Here is a 17,884-nt window from a genome sequence, read left to right on the forward strand (position 1 = left end):
TGAAACAAGAATTTTTTTCATTTCACTTCACCAATTTGGACTTTTTTGTGTACGTCCATTACATGAAATCCAAATAAAAATCTATTTAAATTACAGGTTGTAATGCAACAAAATAGGAAACACGCCAAGGGGGGGATTCTGTCACGATCGTTGTATGTTGGATGAAGAGAGGACCAAGGCACAGCGTGATAACAATACATCTTCTATTTATTATAACGAAGACGAAGAACACTTAAACAAACTATACAAAAACAACAAACGAACGTGAAGCTATAATTACAATAAGTGCAGACACAGGCAACTTACATATAGACAATCACCCACGAACTACCTAATGAATATGGCTGCCTAAATATGGTTCCCAATCAGAGACAACGATAGACAGCTGTCTCTAATTGAGAACCAATCTAGGCAACCATAGACATACATACACCTAGACTAGACACTGCCCCATAAACATACAAAACCCCTAGACAATACAAAACACATACATCCCCCATGTCACACCCTGACCTAACTAAAATAATAAAGAAAACAAAGATAACTAAGGCCAGGGCGTGACAGGGTGAATACTTTGCAAGGCACTGTATGCTAAATGCTTCACTCTCTTGCCTTTAAGAAGGATGTTTGTGTTGTGGAGGAACATGTGGGTTTCTTCCCAAATAGCACCCTATTCCCTTTATAGTGCACTAGGGTCCTGGTAGAAAGTAGTGCACTATAAAGGGAATAGGTTTACATTTGTGACTCATCCTACATGTGCCGATGTCTCTTTAGATACCTGTCTTATCTTTCACCACATGTCCATTATTATCCAATGGAACGATGATGAACTAGTTCTGTATGTTACCACATGTCCATTATTATCCAATGGAACGATGATGAACTAGTTCTGTATGTTACCACATGTCCATTATTATCCAATGGAACGATGATGAACTAGTTCTGCATGTTCCCAAACAGGGAAAGAGAAACTGTAGATAACAATGGAGCAGAACGTTCTGTTCTCTCTTTTCTAAACTGGTTGAATGACTATTTTATCCTGTAACCCAGCAACAAGTCTGGCTGATACTAACTCACAGTTCTCCTGACTTCAGACTTGAAAGTTTATTTTGATGTCGGCACGATGGCAAAGCAAATTTCTCTCTCTCGCTCGCTCGCTCACTCTATCTCTCAAATGTGAAAAACACAGACCAGAACACAGACCAGGGAGGGAGGATAGAGGGAGAGGATATTATCGGAATTCTGGTATTTATATTACATTTCCCATAGAATACATTTTTGGGGGGAGAATACACCCCAATACTGCTCTATGTGTACATTCAGAGGATAGGTGGTCTCTGTACTACAGTTCTACCAAGTATTCATACCACTGACAGACTGTTATGAGCTGTTCTGACTGCAAATAAGCATATATATAATGTCATTTAGATGTTATACATGGTCATCCCTAGTTATAACCACTTATAACCATAGGTGAGTACATACGGTGCTTCATCTCTGCAGGTGATCTTTCTATCTGGTCTAAATCACTGATACAGGTCCATCTCCACCCTCTGGTGGATAACTTGTCATTATGTCTCCAGAGAAAGCTAGATTCAAATAAAGGTTCTATTTACCATTATACTATTGGCAGAATTAGGTGTTTTGGGATTCATTTTGTTAAGTTCATATTGATACAGAATCACTAAACAATGATTTAGATTTGATAAGAACAAGTTGATTGGCAAACTCATGAAAAATGTGAAAAATTGTACAAACCACATATGCTATGATCACTAACATACTTCTGGAATTAACATGACCAGAGTCGGTAGCTTGATGCTGTAGCTCTGCCATCTTCCTCTGAGGATGACGTGTTGAGAAACAGATATCTATAGCTTAAAACCTCTTGAGAATACAGGGGGTGCTGTTTCAACTTCGACATTTTGCGTCTCCAAATTAAACTGCCTCGTACTCAATTCTTGCTCGTACAATATGCATATTATTATTACTATTGGATAGAAAACAATCTCAAGTTTCTAAAACCGTTTAAATTATGTCTGTGGGTGAACCAGAACTCTATCTACAGCGAAAATAATGACATGAATTGCGAAGGTCTGAAAACTAGGCTCTGATCTGGGTTCAGTCTAAAAGTCTGTGTATATCCTATGGCTGGAAATGAACTGCACCCGCCTTCCCCTGGATGTCAGTAACCAATGAGAAGTGGAATGGGCTCTCTACGTAGCTGTCCGAGTTTATAAAGCCACAAGGAACGAGAGGACCCCTCTTTTTCTCGTTCGTCATGGCGCGAAGCAAGACCTCAGGATGAAATTTTGGAACGCTCAGTTATCGACCTTAGATGTATCCGTCTGTAATTTAATTAAATATAGGTGTTAGAAACATCATAACGAAGTTATTTTAAACCGAGTTATATCAGTTTATGCGAGTATATTGCTATTTTCGGCATTTTCTTAGTATTGCATTGTCAGTATTTGGGCATGTTTGCTCCACATGGCTATTGAGGGGTGCCAATTACGATGTTTAAGACAACGTTTTACAAGCAAGAAACGATTCTTTTTGACAAAGGACACCTTGCCCAAGATTCTGATGGAAGCTTGTCCAAAAGTAAGAACTATTTATGATGTTATTCCGTATTTATGTGGAAAAATGTAATAGTGTTTGATCGCCATGTTTGCAGGCACTGGTCTGGCTGCAACGCACACTATATGTCTAGTAACGTTAATTTTAAAAATCTAACACAGCGATTGCATTAAGAACTAATTTATCTTTCAATTGTTGTCCAACTTATATTTTTTAGTCAAGTTTATGAATAGTTTTTTTATTAGAATAGGCGCTTCTCCAAGATGGCGCAGGCCAGAATGCATGCCATGTTTTTACAGATTACATAGTATAACCACGATTTGTGCTGCTAAATATGCACATTTTCGAACAAAAGCTATATGCATTGTGTAATATGATGTTACAGGACTGTCATCTGATGAAGTATATCAAGGTTAGTAAAATTATATATATTTTGTTGGGTTGTTACGATCGCTAACATTTACTGCTGGTAAATGCGGTTGTGATTCTGGCTATTGTGGTACGCTCATATAATGCTATATTGTGTTTTCGCTGTAAAACACTTAAAAAATCTGACATATTGGCTGGATTCACAAGATGTTGGGCTTTCAATTGCTGTACGCTGTGTATTTTTCAGAAATGTTTTAAGATGAGTAATTAGTTATTTGACGTTGGTCTCTGTAATTATTCTGGCAGCTTCGGCACTATTTCAGATTGCAGCTGCAATGTAGAACTGTGATTTATACCTGAAAAATGCAAATTTTTCTAATAAAACCTATGCTATACCATAAATATGTTATCAGACTGTCATCTTATGAAGTTGTTTCTTGGTTAGTGGCTATATATATCTTTATTTAGTCGAATTAGTGATAGCTACTGATGGAGTAAAAAACTGGTGGAGTAAAAAAAGTGGTGTCTTTTGCTAACGTGGTTAGCTAATAGATTTACATATTGTGTCTTCCCTGTAAAACATTTTAAAAATCAGAAATGATGGCTGGATTCACAAGATCTGTATCTTTCATCTGGTGTCTTGGACTTGTGATTTAATGATATTTAGATGCTTGTATTTACTTGTGACGCTATGCTAGGCTATGCTAGTCAGCTTTTTTCCTGTGGGGGGTGCTCCCGGATCCGGGATTGGGAGGAATTAGAGGTTAAACAAGTTTTGTATTCTCATGCTAATTAGATAATACAAAATAAATGTGTGAAGCTTTAATTCAATTGCACACACTATGCATCCATTCCCCCTGTCTCAAAGGGATTTATGGCTGATTTAAGATGATATTGTCAACCCTGTTATGGTCAGCCCTGTTATGGTCAACCCTGTTACGGTCAACCCGGTTACTGGCAATTAATAGGCACTTTGAATGTTAAAATTAGGTGAAATATAACGTTTTTTTTTTACCAAGTTACACTTCTCAAAAGGCACCAAATTGTTAGAACTACCCAGTTACAGTATCAAGTCATGCAGATTGATTGAATTAATTGAAAAAAGTTTGATCTGATTTTCTTTTATCAACAACAGTTTACATTATTCATCGGTTAAATTTATCGTCCAAATTACTAAACCACCTATAACTCCAGCAAACAGAATTGGTCCTGCTACCATGACACCTGCTACTTTAGCAGCAGCAAGTAATGTCGTTCCAACTACTACTGAAATTAAAGCGTTCTTCGTATTTTCTATGTACCGTCTCCTCTTTTCTTCCTCCTGTCTCCTCTTTTCTTGCTTCTGTGTCTCCTCCTCCCGTCTCCTCTTCTCTTCCTTCATCTCCTGTTTCTTTCTCTCCTCCTCCTCTCTCAATTTCCTCTGGACCTCCTGGTACATCTCATTGGTGTAGTGCTCTCCTCCATTCATCTCCACCATATCTTCTATCTTCTTCAGCAGCTCTCTGACCTGAAGACGGTCATCCCTCTGATCATTATTGAGACAATGGTACCTTCCCAAACAACTTTTGATCAGTTCCTGAAGTGCAACACAAGGATTCAGACACTCCTCAACTGTTTTCCCCTTCAACTGATCTTTACCAGTGAACAGAATGATGGTGTACTTTGAGGCTTCTTCTCCAAAGTTCTCCTGGATCCACTTCACAGTGTTCCTCTCCTCCTCTGTGAACCTCCCCAGTCTGATCACCAGCAGGAAGGCGTGGGGTCCTGGGACTGACATGTAGATGGCATTTTCTATTTCACTTTTCATCTCTTCTTCAGACATTGTTGTGTCATAGAGCCCCGGGGTGTCGATGACATCAATCATCCTCCCATCCACCTCTCCACTCTGTTTCTCACAGTTTTCAGTTACAGACACAAAGGAGGCGTCTTCTTTAAAGGCACCTCTCCCCAGGATGGTGTTTCCTGTTGCACTCTTCCCTGCTCCAGTCTTCCCCACCAGAACTATCCTCAGATCAGCTGGCTGCTCTGAATCTGTGGAAATACAAATGTTAACACATTTTATCATTATCAACTAGCAAAGTAATTTAATTAGATTCACAGTGACATCATTATCAGCTTCCAAAGACATTGATTTAGATTCACAGGGACATCATTATAAGCTACCAAAGTAATTGATTTAGATTCACAGGGACAACACTCAGGTAACAGTTAAGCCTAACTATTACATCACCAGGTTTATTTGTCCAACACAACTGTTATCTTACTTGCATGGCTGTCATTCTCCTCAGGATAGGGTGATGCAACACCTATGGGTGTGGATCTTTCACCTAGGTAGAATCCATATACAGAACATGAAATTAATTTTTTTTTCCTAGTATCTTGCAACATTATTTTCAATGATTCCATAGTACACTCAAAAATATGTATTATTTATGAGAGAATAAAGTGATGTGGATTTCTGTACATTTGTTGGCTTGGTGACAGTGTACATATACTGTATTCTCTAGTAGAATTTTTTTTTACCATTCACTGTTTGACAACAGAGGAAATTGGGGTTTATTAATTATCTGACCATCTTTCTGACCATAAAATGGAGCCATACTCACCGAAGTCTGTCATCTCTTCCTCCTCAAGTAAAGGAACTGTTGTAAACATAAACAATGTATGTATAATTATATATTAGGTTCAGATTTATAGCTGTACAGATTTTCAAATTGAATGGAACTTTTCAAAATGTCTTCATAAATCACATCATATGTTATTAAGCTGTTATTAGTCAAATAAAAAACATGAGCTGACGCACACCCAGAGAAACGTATTTTATGTAGAGGTGCTGACTAACGGAGAATAAACTATAAGCTATAAAAATGAATACAGTCACACACTTCATATATAAACTCCCAGTCATGTATTGGGTAAATCACCAACGTTTCTTCATCTCTGTGCCTTCTTCAGGGTCTGGTAATGTGTATGTATCTGGTAATGTGTATGTATCTGGTAATGTGTATGTATCTGGTAATGTGTATGTATCTGGTAATGTGTATGTATCTGGTAATGTGTATGTATCTGGTAATGTGTATGTATCTGGTAATGTGTATGTATCTGGTAATGTGTATGTATCTGGTAATGTGTATGTATCTGGTAATGTGTATGTATCTGGTAATGTGTATGTATCTGGTAATGTGTATGTATCTGGTAATGTGTATGTATCTGGTAATGTGTATGTATCTGGTAATGTGTATGTATCTGGTAATGTGTATGTATCTGGTAATGTGTGTGTATCTGGTAACGTGTATTTGCCTGGTAATGTGTATGTATCTGGTAATGTGTATGTATCTGGTAATGTGTATGTATCTGGTAATGTGTATGTATCTGGTAATGTGTATGTATCTGGTAATGTGTGTGTATCTGGTAACGTGTATTTGCCTGGTAATGTGTATGTATCTGGTAATGTGTATGTATCTGGTAATGTGTATGTATCTGGTAATGTGTATGTATCTGGTAATGTGTATGTATCTGGTAATGTGTGTGTATCTGGTAACGTGTATTTGCCTGGTAATGTGTATGTATCTGGTAATGTGTATGTATCTGGTAATGTGTATGTATCTGGTAATGTGTATGTATCTGGTAATGTGTATGTATCTGGTAATGTGTGTGTATCTGGTAACGTGTATTTGCCTGGTAATGTGTATGTATCTGGTAATGTGTATGTATCTGGTAATGTGTATGTATCTGGTAATGTGTATGTACCTGGTAATGTGTATGTATCTGGTAATGTGTATGTATCTGGTAATGTATCTGGTAATGTGTATGTATCTGGTAATGTGTATGTATCTGGTAATGTGTATGTATCTGGTAATGTGTATGTATCTGGTAATGTGTATGTATCTGGTAATGTGTATGTATCTGGTAATGTGTATGTACCTGGTAATGTGTATGTATCTGGTAATGTGTATGTATCTGGTAATGTGTATGTACCTGGTAATGTATATGTATCTGGTAATGTGTATGTATCTGGTAATGTGTATGTATCTGGTAATGTATCTGGTCATGTGCATGTATCTGGTAATGTATATGTACCTGGTAATGTATATGTACCTGGTAATGTATATGTATCTGGTCATGTGTATGTATCTGGTCATGTGTATGTATCTGGTAATGTGTATGTATCTTCCAAATCTTGGCATGTTCTCAAACCATTACTGTCCATGATATCGGCATGGTTACGGATTCCACATTAGGACCATTGGGGAGATGCAAATGGCCGCCCTCCAGATAACAAGGCATTAGTGTGAAATAAAACCCAACATCTGATCTGAGGCTTTTGACCATTCCATGTTCTTAATCATTGTTGGAGAACAATTGGATCCAGATCAGATGTTTGGTACTATATTTATTGATAAGTACATGAATCCTAGCAATTAAAATGTCCAATTTGGGTGCAATAAATTAGCTTAATTTCTCAGAGATCAAATTATATTTATATTATATAACACAATAATTAATCTTAATTTCAAAACAATTTGAGATGGTGGATGTGGAAATTTTATTCCTTCTGGTCTTCTGAGTTGGAACTACCTGAGGTGAAATAGGTGTGCGCGCAGTCAAAACCTTTAACAGCGGCTAATACAACCCCTGTTCCAATGGACACTGGATCGTACATGGCTCCCAACCCCAATACAGCGGAACCTAAAAGTGCTGACCACTTGCAGTCATTCAATTTCTCTTCTCTTCTTCTTCTTTCTTCCTCTTCCTGTCTCCTATCTCTCTCTCTCTTCTCCTCTTCCTGTGTTTTCCTCTCCTCCTCCTCTTCGATCTTCCTCTGGGCCCTCTGGTACATCTCATTGGTGTAGTGTTTTCCTCCATTCTTCTTCACCATCTCCTCTATCTTCTTCAGCAGCTCTGGGACCTGACTGTCTTTTCTCTTGTCATTATTTAGGGAGTGATATCTGCCCCCACAGATATTGATGAGTTTCTGTAGATCTTTGCTCTGAGCCAGAAAGTCCTCCACTGATTTTCCCTTCAGTTGATCTTCATGTGTGAACAGCAAGATGGTGTACATAGAGGCTTCTTCTCCATAGTTCTCCTGGATCCACTTAACAGTGTTCTGCTCCTCCTCTGTGAACCTCCCCAGTCTGATCACCAGCAGGAAGGCGTGGGGTCCTGGGACTGACTGTTCTATACACCTGACTAATTCACTTTTCATCTCTTCTTTAGACAGTGTTGTGTCATAGAGCCCCGGGGTGTCGATGACATCAATCTTCCTCCCATCCACCACTCCACTCTGTTTCTCACTCTGTGCAGTCACAGACACTGGAGACGCCTCCACTTTAAACACCTCCCTCCCCAGGATGGTGTTTCCTGTTGCACTCTTCCCTGATCCAGTCTTCCCCACCAGAACTATCCTCAGGTTAGAGGGCTGCCCTGAGACTGTGGAAAGAAACAAGAAATGATCGATTTGATAGTAGGTGTCTTGATATAAGGCTACTCTATTTCCATGCATATATGTGTGTGTGTGTGTGTGTGTGTGTGTGTGTGTGTGTGTGTGTGTGTGTCTTTCCTGGTTGACAGTTGACGAGACATTAAATGCTTCTCTTATAGTCAAATAATATTCAGCCTATACACCCATATAGACCCAATAAGTCATGCCACCAGGGGTCTCTTCACAGTCCCCAAGTTAGGTACACACACACACACACACACACACACACACACACACACACACACAAACAAACACACTCATTATTTTAATGTATTGTATTGTATTATTATTATTATATCTATTTATACATGTATTTGTGTGACTGTCCTTGTCTATCAGTGTTTTGTTACTTGTCATGTTTTGTGATTTCTGTCCCCAGGAAGAATATCTGCTGCCTCTGGAAAAGATAATGTGATCCAAACAAACAAACAAGTGTGTGTGTGTGTGTGTGTGTGTGTGTGTGTGTGTGTGTGTGTGTGTGTGTGTGTGTGTGTGTGTGTGTGTGTGTGTGTGTGTGTGTGTGTGTGTGTGTGTGTGTGTGTGTGTGTGTGTGTGTGTGTGTGCATACCTTGGCATTGACCAGTGAAGTCTTGCAGACAGAGTGTCAACAGGAACATAATCCTCAGAGTCCTTCCTCTTCCTCGTGCCATTACTTCTACTGCAGCCAATCAAAAACATGGAAACAGGCAATGACCTCATTACAAAATAAAAAGTCCACATTTCTTCGGTGACTCATGCAGAGTGTTCTGCAAAGTTCCTACGTTTTTCTCAGCTATTTGACTTCCAAACAATAGAAACTATTAAACTATAAACTAAAAAAAGAGTGATGATATGTGGTATAACTGTGGATAAACACAGTACATTCCTTAACAAAGTAGCCTACATCAGGTGAACATAATGTACTCACATAGGGCGTGTCAAATGACATTCTAAACATGGGTATTATTCTACCATTGCCTGGCTGCTGCTGTTAAGACCAGATAGACCAGTTAGAGGTGAACGCAAACAACGTGTAAATAAGGAGGTGTCGATGTGTTCCTCTGCTCAGACGTTGCTGACGACTATGGTGGAATATTGCAAGATTATGTTATAATACTTTTATTGCATCAAATGGTTGTTTTATGCAACAGAAAATAAGATTATTATAGCTATTGTGTGTTCTACTGAGGATGGCCTCTGGGAGATAACACTGACAGAGGAGGTTTACATAGTTTTTTTGGTGATAAAACCTAATGAGCATTGATGAACATGAGGTAATGTTTCTGTTCTATACCGTACCAGGGAGACATTGCTCCAGTTTGGAGTTGGAGGGCCAGACACTGGTCTCTACACAATGAAAACATTTGTCTGCTACTGCACTATCTCTGCACTAACCAAGGTACAGTATACGGCACTATCTCTGCACTAAACAAGATACAGTATACTGCACTATCTCTGCACTAAACAAGGTACAGTATACTGCACTATCTCTGCACTAACCAAGGTACAGTATACTGCACTATCTCTGCACTAAACAAGATACAGTATACTGCACTATCTCTGCACTAAACAAGGTACAGTATACTGCACTATCTCTGCACTAACCAAGATACAGTATACTGCACTATCTCTGCACTAAATAAGGTAAATGTTTCAGGTTAAAGTCTAACCATGTTTCTCCTTTCACTGTTCTACAATTTTAAAACGTGTATGAATACACACATATAGCAGAATGTGATTGCTAACAGCTACATGATTTTACTGTTTTGACATTTTGATGATAAGTAATGTAATCATATGATTTTTTATGCATAAATGTTAACAGACCTGGTATCAATAAAAGGTCTACTTAATGTTGTGCTACAGTTATTCAAATACTGTAGAGTAGATTGTTGTACAACATTTAATTAGTAAGATAGTTAAGTTGAGTACTCACTTTTAGTGTGGTTGCACGGATCTGTATATTGTTGTCCCCTGTTGTCACTGAGAGAGCTGAAGCAGTGGTCCTGCTGGTTTTGCATAGCCAGGTGCCCCAGGTGGGTGGAGATTTACCTTAAGGACCAATGGAATGGTCTAAAACTCATGCAATACTAAAGCGCTCAATGTGCTGCACCTTACATTCTGTTAAGTTTCATTTTCCCAGCGACTAATCATTTCTAGCCAATGAGAGAGTGCTGCTAGGCAAATATTATTCTACTCAGGACAGGTAGGGTCTGAATTCTGATTGGAAGTTGCTTTTTAACTTTAACCTTGGCTACTTGCCAGAATCAGAAGATAGGCCACATCTTTGGGTGATGAAATGTGTTGGACACATGGGACAAATAAAGGTTACAAATGTAATAACATATACAACTGCATTTGAAATGTAACTTTATACTGTAGTTGTAACTTTATAGTTGCCTAACCTGGTCCCAGATCTGTTTCTGCTCTTTCCAACTCCATAGAGTACCACAGCATGAGTCATATTACCCATAAAGCCTAGCTGTCAAACAGGGAAATGGTTCCAATCGTTTTTCCACCATTCATTTGTCCCATAGATTTGAGAAACACTTAAAATGGTTACACTTTACTTGACACCCAGCATCATAACATGTTATGACACAGTCGTAACTATATCATATGTCATAACAGCTGACATAACGTGTCATAACTTGTCATAATATGGTCACAACACTGTCATGATACATATATTTAGACCTGTTGTGACATATCTTACATTATTTTATGTCTGGTTATGACATAAACAGGGTGCCATTTGTGACACATCCCACATGTGCTGATGTGTTTCAGACTGTCCTTCCTATTTAGATACCTGTCTCTTACCCCATGTGCTGATGTGTTTCAGACTGTCCTTCCTATTTAGATACCTGTCTCTTACCCCATGTGCTGATGTGTTTCAGACTGTCCTTCCTATTTAGATACCTGTCTCTTACCCCATGTGCTGATGTGTTTGACTGTCCTTACTATTTAGATACCTGTCTCATACCACATGTGCTGATGTGTTTCAGACTGTCCTTCCTATTTAGATACCTGTCTCTTACCCCATGTGCTGATGTGTTTCAGACTGTCCTTCCTATTTAGATACCTGTCTCTTACCCCATGTGCTGATGTGTTTCAGACTGTCCTTCCTATTTAGATACCTGTCTCTTACCACATGTGCTGATGTGTTTCAGACTGTCCTTCCTATTTAGATACCTGTCTCATACCACATGTGCTGATGTGTTTCAGACTGTCCTTCCTATTTAGATACCTGTCTCTTACCCCATGTGCTGATGTGTTTCAGACTGTCCTTCCTATTTAGATACCTGTCTCTTACCACATGTGCTGATGTGTTTCAGACTGTCCTTCCTATTTAGATACCTGTCTCATACCACATGTGCTGATGTGTTTCAGACTGTCCTTCCTATTTAGATACCTGTCTCTTACCCCATGTGCTGATGTGTTTCAGACTGTCCTTCCTATTTAGATAGCTGTCTCTTACCACATGTGCTGATGTGTTTCAGACTGTCCTTCCTATTTAGATACCTGTCTCTTACCACATGTGCTGATGTGTTTCAGACTGTCCTTCCTATTTAGATACCTGTCTCTTACCACATGTGTTGATGTGTTTCAGACTGTCCTTCCTATTTAGATACCTGTCTCTTACCACATGTGCTGATGTGTTTCAGACTGTCCTTCCTATTTAGATACCTGTCTCATACCACATGTGCTGATGTGTTTCAGACTGTCCTTCCTATTTAGATACCTGTCTCTTACCCCATGTGCTGATGTGTTTCAGACTGTCCTTCCTATTTAGATAGCTGTCTCTTACCACATGTGCTGATGTGTTTCAGACTGTCCTTCCTATTTAGATACCTGTCTCTTACCACATGTGCTGATGTGTTTCAGACTGTCCTTCCTATTTAGATACCTGTCTCTTACCACATGTGTTGATGTGTTTCAGACTGTCCTTCCTATTTAGATACCTGTCTCTTACCCCATGTGTTGATGTGTTTCAGACTGTCCTTCCTATTTAGATACCTGTCTCTTACCACATGTGCTGATGTGTTTCAGACTGTCCTTCCTATTTAGATACCTGTCTCTTACCACAGGTGCTGATGTGTTTCAGACTGTCCTTCCTATTTAGATACCTGTCTCTTACCACATGTGCTGATATGTTTCAGACTGTCCTTCCTATTCAGATACCTGTCTCTTACCACATGTGCTGATGTGTTTCAGACTGTCCTTCCTATTTAGATACCTGTCTCTTACCACATGTGTTGATGTGTTTCAGACTGTCCTTCCTATTTAGATACCTGTCTCTTACCCCATGTGCTGATGTGTTTCAGACTGTCCTTCCTATTTAGATACCTGTCTCTTACCACATGTGCTGATGTGTTTCAGACTGTCCTTCCTATTTAGATACCTGTCTCTTACCACATGTGCTGATGTGTTTCAGACTGTCCTTCCTATTTAGATACCTGTCTCTTACCACATGTGCTGATGTGTTTGAGACTGTCCTTCCTATTTAGATACCTGTCTCTTTGCACAGGTGTATGAAATGTCTGCTTTGTTCTGCAGTCATCAACATGATGCACTGACTTCCCTCACGGTCCTTGTCATCACGAGGTGTGTTTTGATGGAATGATGTCCTTCTCATCACAAGGTGTGTTTTGATGGAATGACGTCCTTGTCATCATGAGGTGTGTTTCTAATGTAATTTCCAGTAAAAGGTGTGGCATCGTAGCGTGTGTACCCGGATCCTATTTCTTTGTGTGTAACAGTCAGTTTAGCTTACGAAACATTTGCTTAGTAACCGGACACCAATGTGATCTGTTGGACAAAACGTGATCTGTGAAAGACTTACTGTATTTACACAACCCTTGTGATAAGGATATATGTGAGGGTTTTTAAATCAGGATAAATCCTCTTATCTGTTCGAGCTCATTAATGATAGAATGTTCATTAGTGACCCGATTCAAGAAGCTAGCTACCACACTAATTGTTTGACAGAAATCCCTTAAAAAACTAACTTGTATGTCTGCAAATACAGGCCCAGTCGGGTTAGCCACAGAAAAAGACAGGAACCTTCCCGCTAGCCATGATTGGCTGAGATAATGGATGGGCTGGACATGCCGAAAGATGAGTTCGGATTGGTCCGCCATGTAGCCCGCTTCTGTCTATAATGTGACCTGCTCACTATGTGAAAATACTGAGCAGCTTTAATATAACGTCAGCAATGGACTGCTCTCAACAACATTGCTGCCTTGAATTCAGCAGACACTATAGACAAAGATCAGTGGGGAAAAGTTGTGATGGACTACTACTACGCTCAGTGTGAACTGGAGTGACTTTACACAGGTTGTGATAAAAGTCACTGTTATAATAGCCATTGACTCAAAGCCACAAGAGTGTTAAACATTTCAAACGTTGCTTGTTAGGGGGAGGTATTTGCAGAAACGGTGGAATGGTTTAGTCGGCTTCATCAATATTATGTCCAGATGATCCACCGCCTGCAGGAGCGGATCCACCAGCACCGGGGAATCCACCAGCACCGGGGACCACCAGCCATGCCTTCGGGCATACCACCAGCACCCTGGTACGTTTTGGTGATGATTGGGTTGCACACAACGTGTAAATTGATGGTTCGGACTACAGGATGCCATATTTTTACATATTCTGTTCCAGTTAATTAAAGGGTTGTTCAGATTCAATTAGACCTGTGGACCATACTTTTTGAATGGCTAGCTCAGAATAAGAGCTTTCCAATATTTTTGGTTTAACTTATTCATGGTAGCCCAATTGAGACCAGGGTCTCATCCCAATGGTGCCCTGAATACAAAAATGTTCTCCCAAACAGGAAGAAAAACTGACAAATAGAACAAGGAGAATAAAAATAAGCACAAGGAACAACCTCAACACCACAATTTCACCATATAAACCACCACAATCAATCAAAAGAACTGCAATCCGCCTCCCGAGAGGCACAGCGGTCTAAAGCCCTTATCGCAGTGCTAGGGGTGTTGCTACAGACCCGGGTTCGATCCCAGGCTGTATCACAACTGGCTGTGATCGGGAGTCTCCATAGGTCGGCACACAATAGGCCGGCGTCGTCCGGGTGAGGGGAGGGTTTGGCCGGGGGGCCATTACTTGGCTCATCGCACTCTAGCGACTCCTTGTGGCAGGCCGGGTGCCTGCAGGCTGACCCCGGTCGTCAGTTGAACAGTGTTTCCTCCAACACAATGGTGCGGCTGGCTTCCGGGTTAAGTGGGCGGGTGTTAAGGAGCGCCGTTTGGTGGGTCAGAGGACACATGACTCGACCTTCGCTTCCCGAGCCCATTGGGGAGTTGCAGCGATGAGACAAGATCGAAATTTTGGAGAAAAAGGGGGTAAAATACAATCTTCATTGAAATAATTCAACAGCAGAGTCCTAACCTGCACTAGAGTCTCCAGGGAAACAAGACACAATGAATTTTGTAGGTTATCACAACAATGGGGGCAGTAAAACTAAAAGAGTATTTACATAAATAGTGGAGACCTTTGGTAGCTCATTCTTTCATACATTAGTAACACAGTTAGGTACGTTGGAAGCTTGTGTGGTAGAACTTTTTAAACAAAAAGGGAGTAATGAAGTGATCTAATATGGGCCAGCCAACATTTTGATACAGGATGTAGTGGTGAGTATTAAAACAGTCACCTGTGATAAAGCAAAGGGCACTATGGTAGACTGCATCCAAAGGTGTCACGAACGTCGTAATCCTCCTCGTCTGAAGAGGAGGTGTAGCAGGGATCGGACCAAAGTGCAGCGTGGTTTGATGAATACATACTTGTTTATTAAACGAAAACGAAACAAAGAACACTTGACACTTGTCCAGCGCCGCCTGAGCTGCCCGTCTGTCCAGTGCCAGAGCCGCCACCGCGGACAGATGCCCATCCATCGGTTCAGGTTTTGTGGCCGGAGTCCGCACCTTGGGGGGGGGGGGGGGGGGGGGGCACTGTCAAGTTCTGACCTTTATTTCCTTTGTTTTTGTCTTTAGTTAGTTGGTCAGGGCGTGAGTTGGAGTGGGCAGTCTATGTTCTGTGTTTCTATGTTTAGGTGTGTCATTTGGCCTGATATGGTTCTCAATCAGAGGCAGGTGTTTTTCATTGTCTCTGATTGGGAACCATATTTAGGTAGCCTGTTTTGTATTGTGGGTTGTGGGTTATTGTCTATGTCTATACGTTAGTTGCTTGTGTTCTGCACTTTCGTTATATAGCTTCACGTTCGTTTGTTGTTTTGTATAGTTTGTCAAGTGTTCTTCGTTTCATTTTCGTTTAATAAACAAGTATGTATTCATCAAACCACGCTGTGCTTTGGTCCGATCCCTGCTACATCTTCTCTTCAGACGAGGAGGATTACGACGTTCGTGACAAAAGGTTTCAGAGTAGTAGCTGATGCAATCTGGTAAATGGTGTCACCATAGACAAGAACTGTCAGGAAAGTTGACTGTACAATCTGCTTCCTGCTATTTAGGGAGAGGCAAGATCTAGTCCTAAAACAGAAGCCCACTTTACATACAGATGAATATTCCAAGTTTTAACAGATAAACCAATATTATTTATATTAGTAATAAAGAGAACAGGTTCCACTACCAGGAAACTAGACTTGACACCATCAGAAATGACACATTGAGTCCTGTCTGACAGATCATTCTCAAACCACTTTCAACAAACCTGATCCAGGATTATTTCAGTCCACCTTTAAATGAGTGTGATGGTCAACAGTGTCCAAGTCTTTATCATGTTTCTGATCAAAGTAATTGAACATCTAAAACAAGTGTAGCAGCTGAACCTGCTCTGTCCAGGTCTAACACCTGATTGGTTCACATTAAGAATATAGTGGGATTCTAACACCTGATTGGTTCACATTAAGAATATAGTGAGAAGTTCTTCTTCAGGCTGCAAGCCCGGCACCGGGCGTAATATGACAACAGCCACTGCAAGTGCAGGGCGCGAAATTCAAAATCTATTTTTGTAAAATATTTAACTTTCACACATTAACAAGTCCAAAACAGCATTTGAAAGATAAACATCTTGTCAATCCAGCCAACATGTCCGATTTTTTAAATGTTTTACAGAGAAAACACCACATATATTTATGTTAGCTCACCACCAAATAAAAAAGAGGACAGACATTTTTCACAGCACAAGTAGGATGAAGTAGCATGCACAAGCCAACCTAACTAACCTAAAACCAACCTAAATAACCTAGAAAAAACTACCTCAGATGACAGTCCTATAACATGTTACACAATAAATCTATGTTTTGTTCAAAAAAAATGCATATTTTAGCTATAAATCAGTTTTACATTACTGCTACCATCATAGCTACAGTAAGAAATCGCACGGGAGTAGCCAGAGAAAATACAGACACCAACGTCAACTACCTTATTACACATCAGAAAAGATTTCAGAAAAATATATGGTGGATAGCTAATGAAAGAGAAAGATCTTGTGAATACAGACAATATTTCCGATTTCTGAAGTGTTTTACAGCGAAAACACAATATATCGTTATATTAGCTTACTACAATAGCTAACACACAGCAGCATTGATTCTAGTCAAACGCTAGCGATAGCACAGTTCGACAGATATATGAAAAAGCATCCCAAATTGGGTCCTTATCTTTGTTGATTTTCCATCAGAATGTTCTCCAAAGGGTCCTTTGTTCAGAACCGTGTTCATTTGGACCTAGAACGAACGATGTCCCTCTTGAATTAGCATGACACACTGGCCATGCCGTGCTAACCTCTCCGTCTTGACAAAATTCTTGCGTCGCATCACGTCTAAAGTCCAGAATAAATTTCAATAATATAATTAAAGTATATTGAAAAAACATACTTTAGGATGATATTGTGACATGTATCAAAGAAAATCGAAGCTGGAGGTCATATTCACCTATAACGAGTGTTTTCCAGGAGCGCAGTCCAGTTCCTACTTCGTGCCCAGAAAAAAAAATTAAGTGCGCACTTATCACTCAAAGATGTTCTTTTCGGTCCCTGACAGAGATAATCAAGTCATTTTTTCTCTCACTTCCGCATGACAACCAGGGGAAGATGTGTGACGTGTTTCTACAGTCCTAAGTGCCAAGGCCTTTTATAGAGAGTATCTTGAAGAGAGACATAGCTTCTTGGAAATGTCACTTTTTACAGAAAATGGGCTGTAAAAAGAGTTATGTTTCACTTAGAGAAATAATTAAACCTGTTTTAGAAACTAAAAGGTGTTTTCTATCCAAAGGTAATAATAATATGCATATTGTACAAGCAAGAATTTAGTACGAGGCCGTTTGAAATGGCCACCTCTTTCCACTGCTGATACTCACTGCTGATTTTTGAGCCATAAGAGTCAGAAGGATCTCCTCCTTTATGTAGGGGAGGACATGTCCTGCTTTACAGTTCTTAAGGACATCACCAGAAACAACTGTCAAGTTATAATATATAGGTCAATGGTTCTGT

General features: G+C 39.9%; 1 protein-coding gene across 1 annotated transcript; it reads right to left on the bottom strand.

The window, feature by feature from the left end:
• Window positions 1-189: 189 nt before the first annotated feature.
• On the bottom strand, window positions 190-12,384 carry LOC139568271 (GTPase IMAP family member 8-like). Its single transcript, XM_071390021.1, has 6 exons — window positions 10,347-12,384; window positions 9,000-9,089; window positions 7,528-8,379; window positions 5,556-5,591; window positions 5,214-5,276; window positions 190-4,980 (listed from the first exon to the last, which is right to left on the bottom strand). The coding sequence occupies exons 1-6, from the start codon at window positions 10,429-10,431 to the stop codon at window positions 4,091-4,093; spliced, it is 2,016 nt and encodes a 671-aa protein (XP_071246122.1). The 5' UTR covers window positions 10,432-12,384; the 3' UTR covers window positions 190-4,090.
• Between the last annotated feature and the right edge of the window lie 5,500 nt (window positions 12,385-17,884).

This window comes from Salvelinus alpinus, chromosome 2 (genome assembly GCF_045679555.1).
Source record: "Salvelinus alpinus chromosome 2, SLU_Salpinus.1, whole genome shotgun sequence".
In the NCBI taxonomy this organism is placed as follows: domain Eukaryota; kingdom Metazoa; phylum Chordata; class Actinopteri; order Salmoniformes; family Salmonidae; genus Salvelinus; species Salvelinus alpinus.

Bases quoted from the DNA above. Each gene is read 5' to 3' on its own strand.
- LOC139568271 (XM_071390021.1), bottom strand. From the start codon at position 10,431: ATGCAAAACCAGCAGGACCACTGCTTCAGCTCTCTCAGTGACAACAGG. The intron at 5,277-5,555 runs GTGAGTATGGCT...GATTCTACCTAG, and splicing joins GGAAGAGATGACAGACTTCG to GTGAAAGATCCACACCCATA. The intron at 4,981-5,213 runs GTAAGATAACAG...GTATTTCCACAG, and splicing joins GGAGAATGACAGCCATGCAA to ATTCAGAGCAGCCAGCTGAT.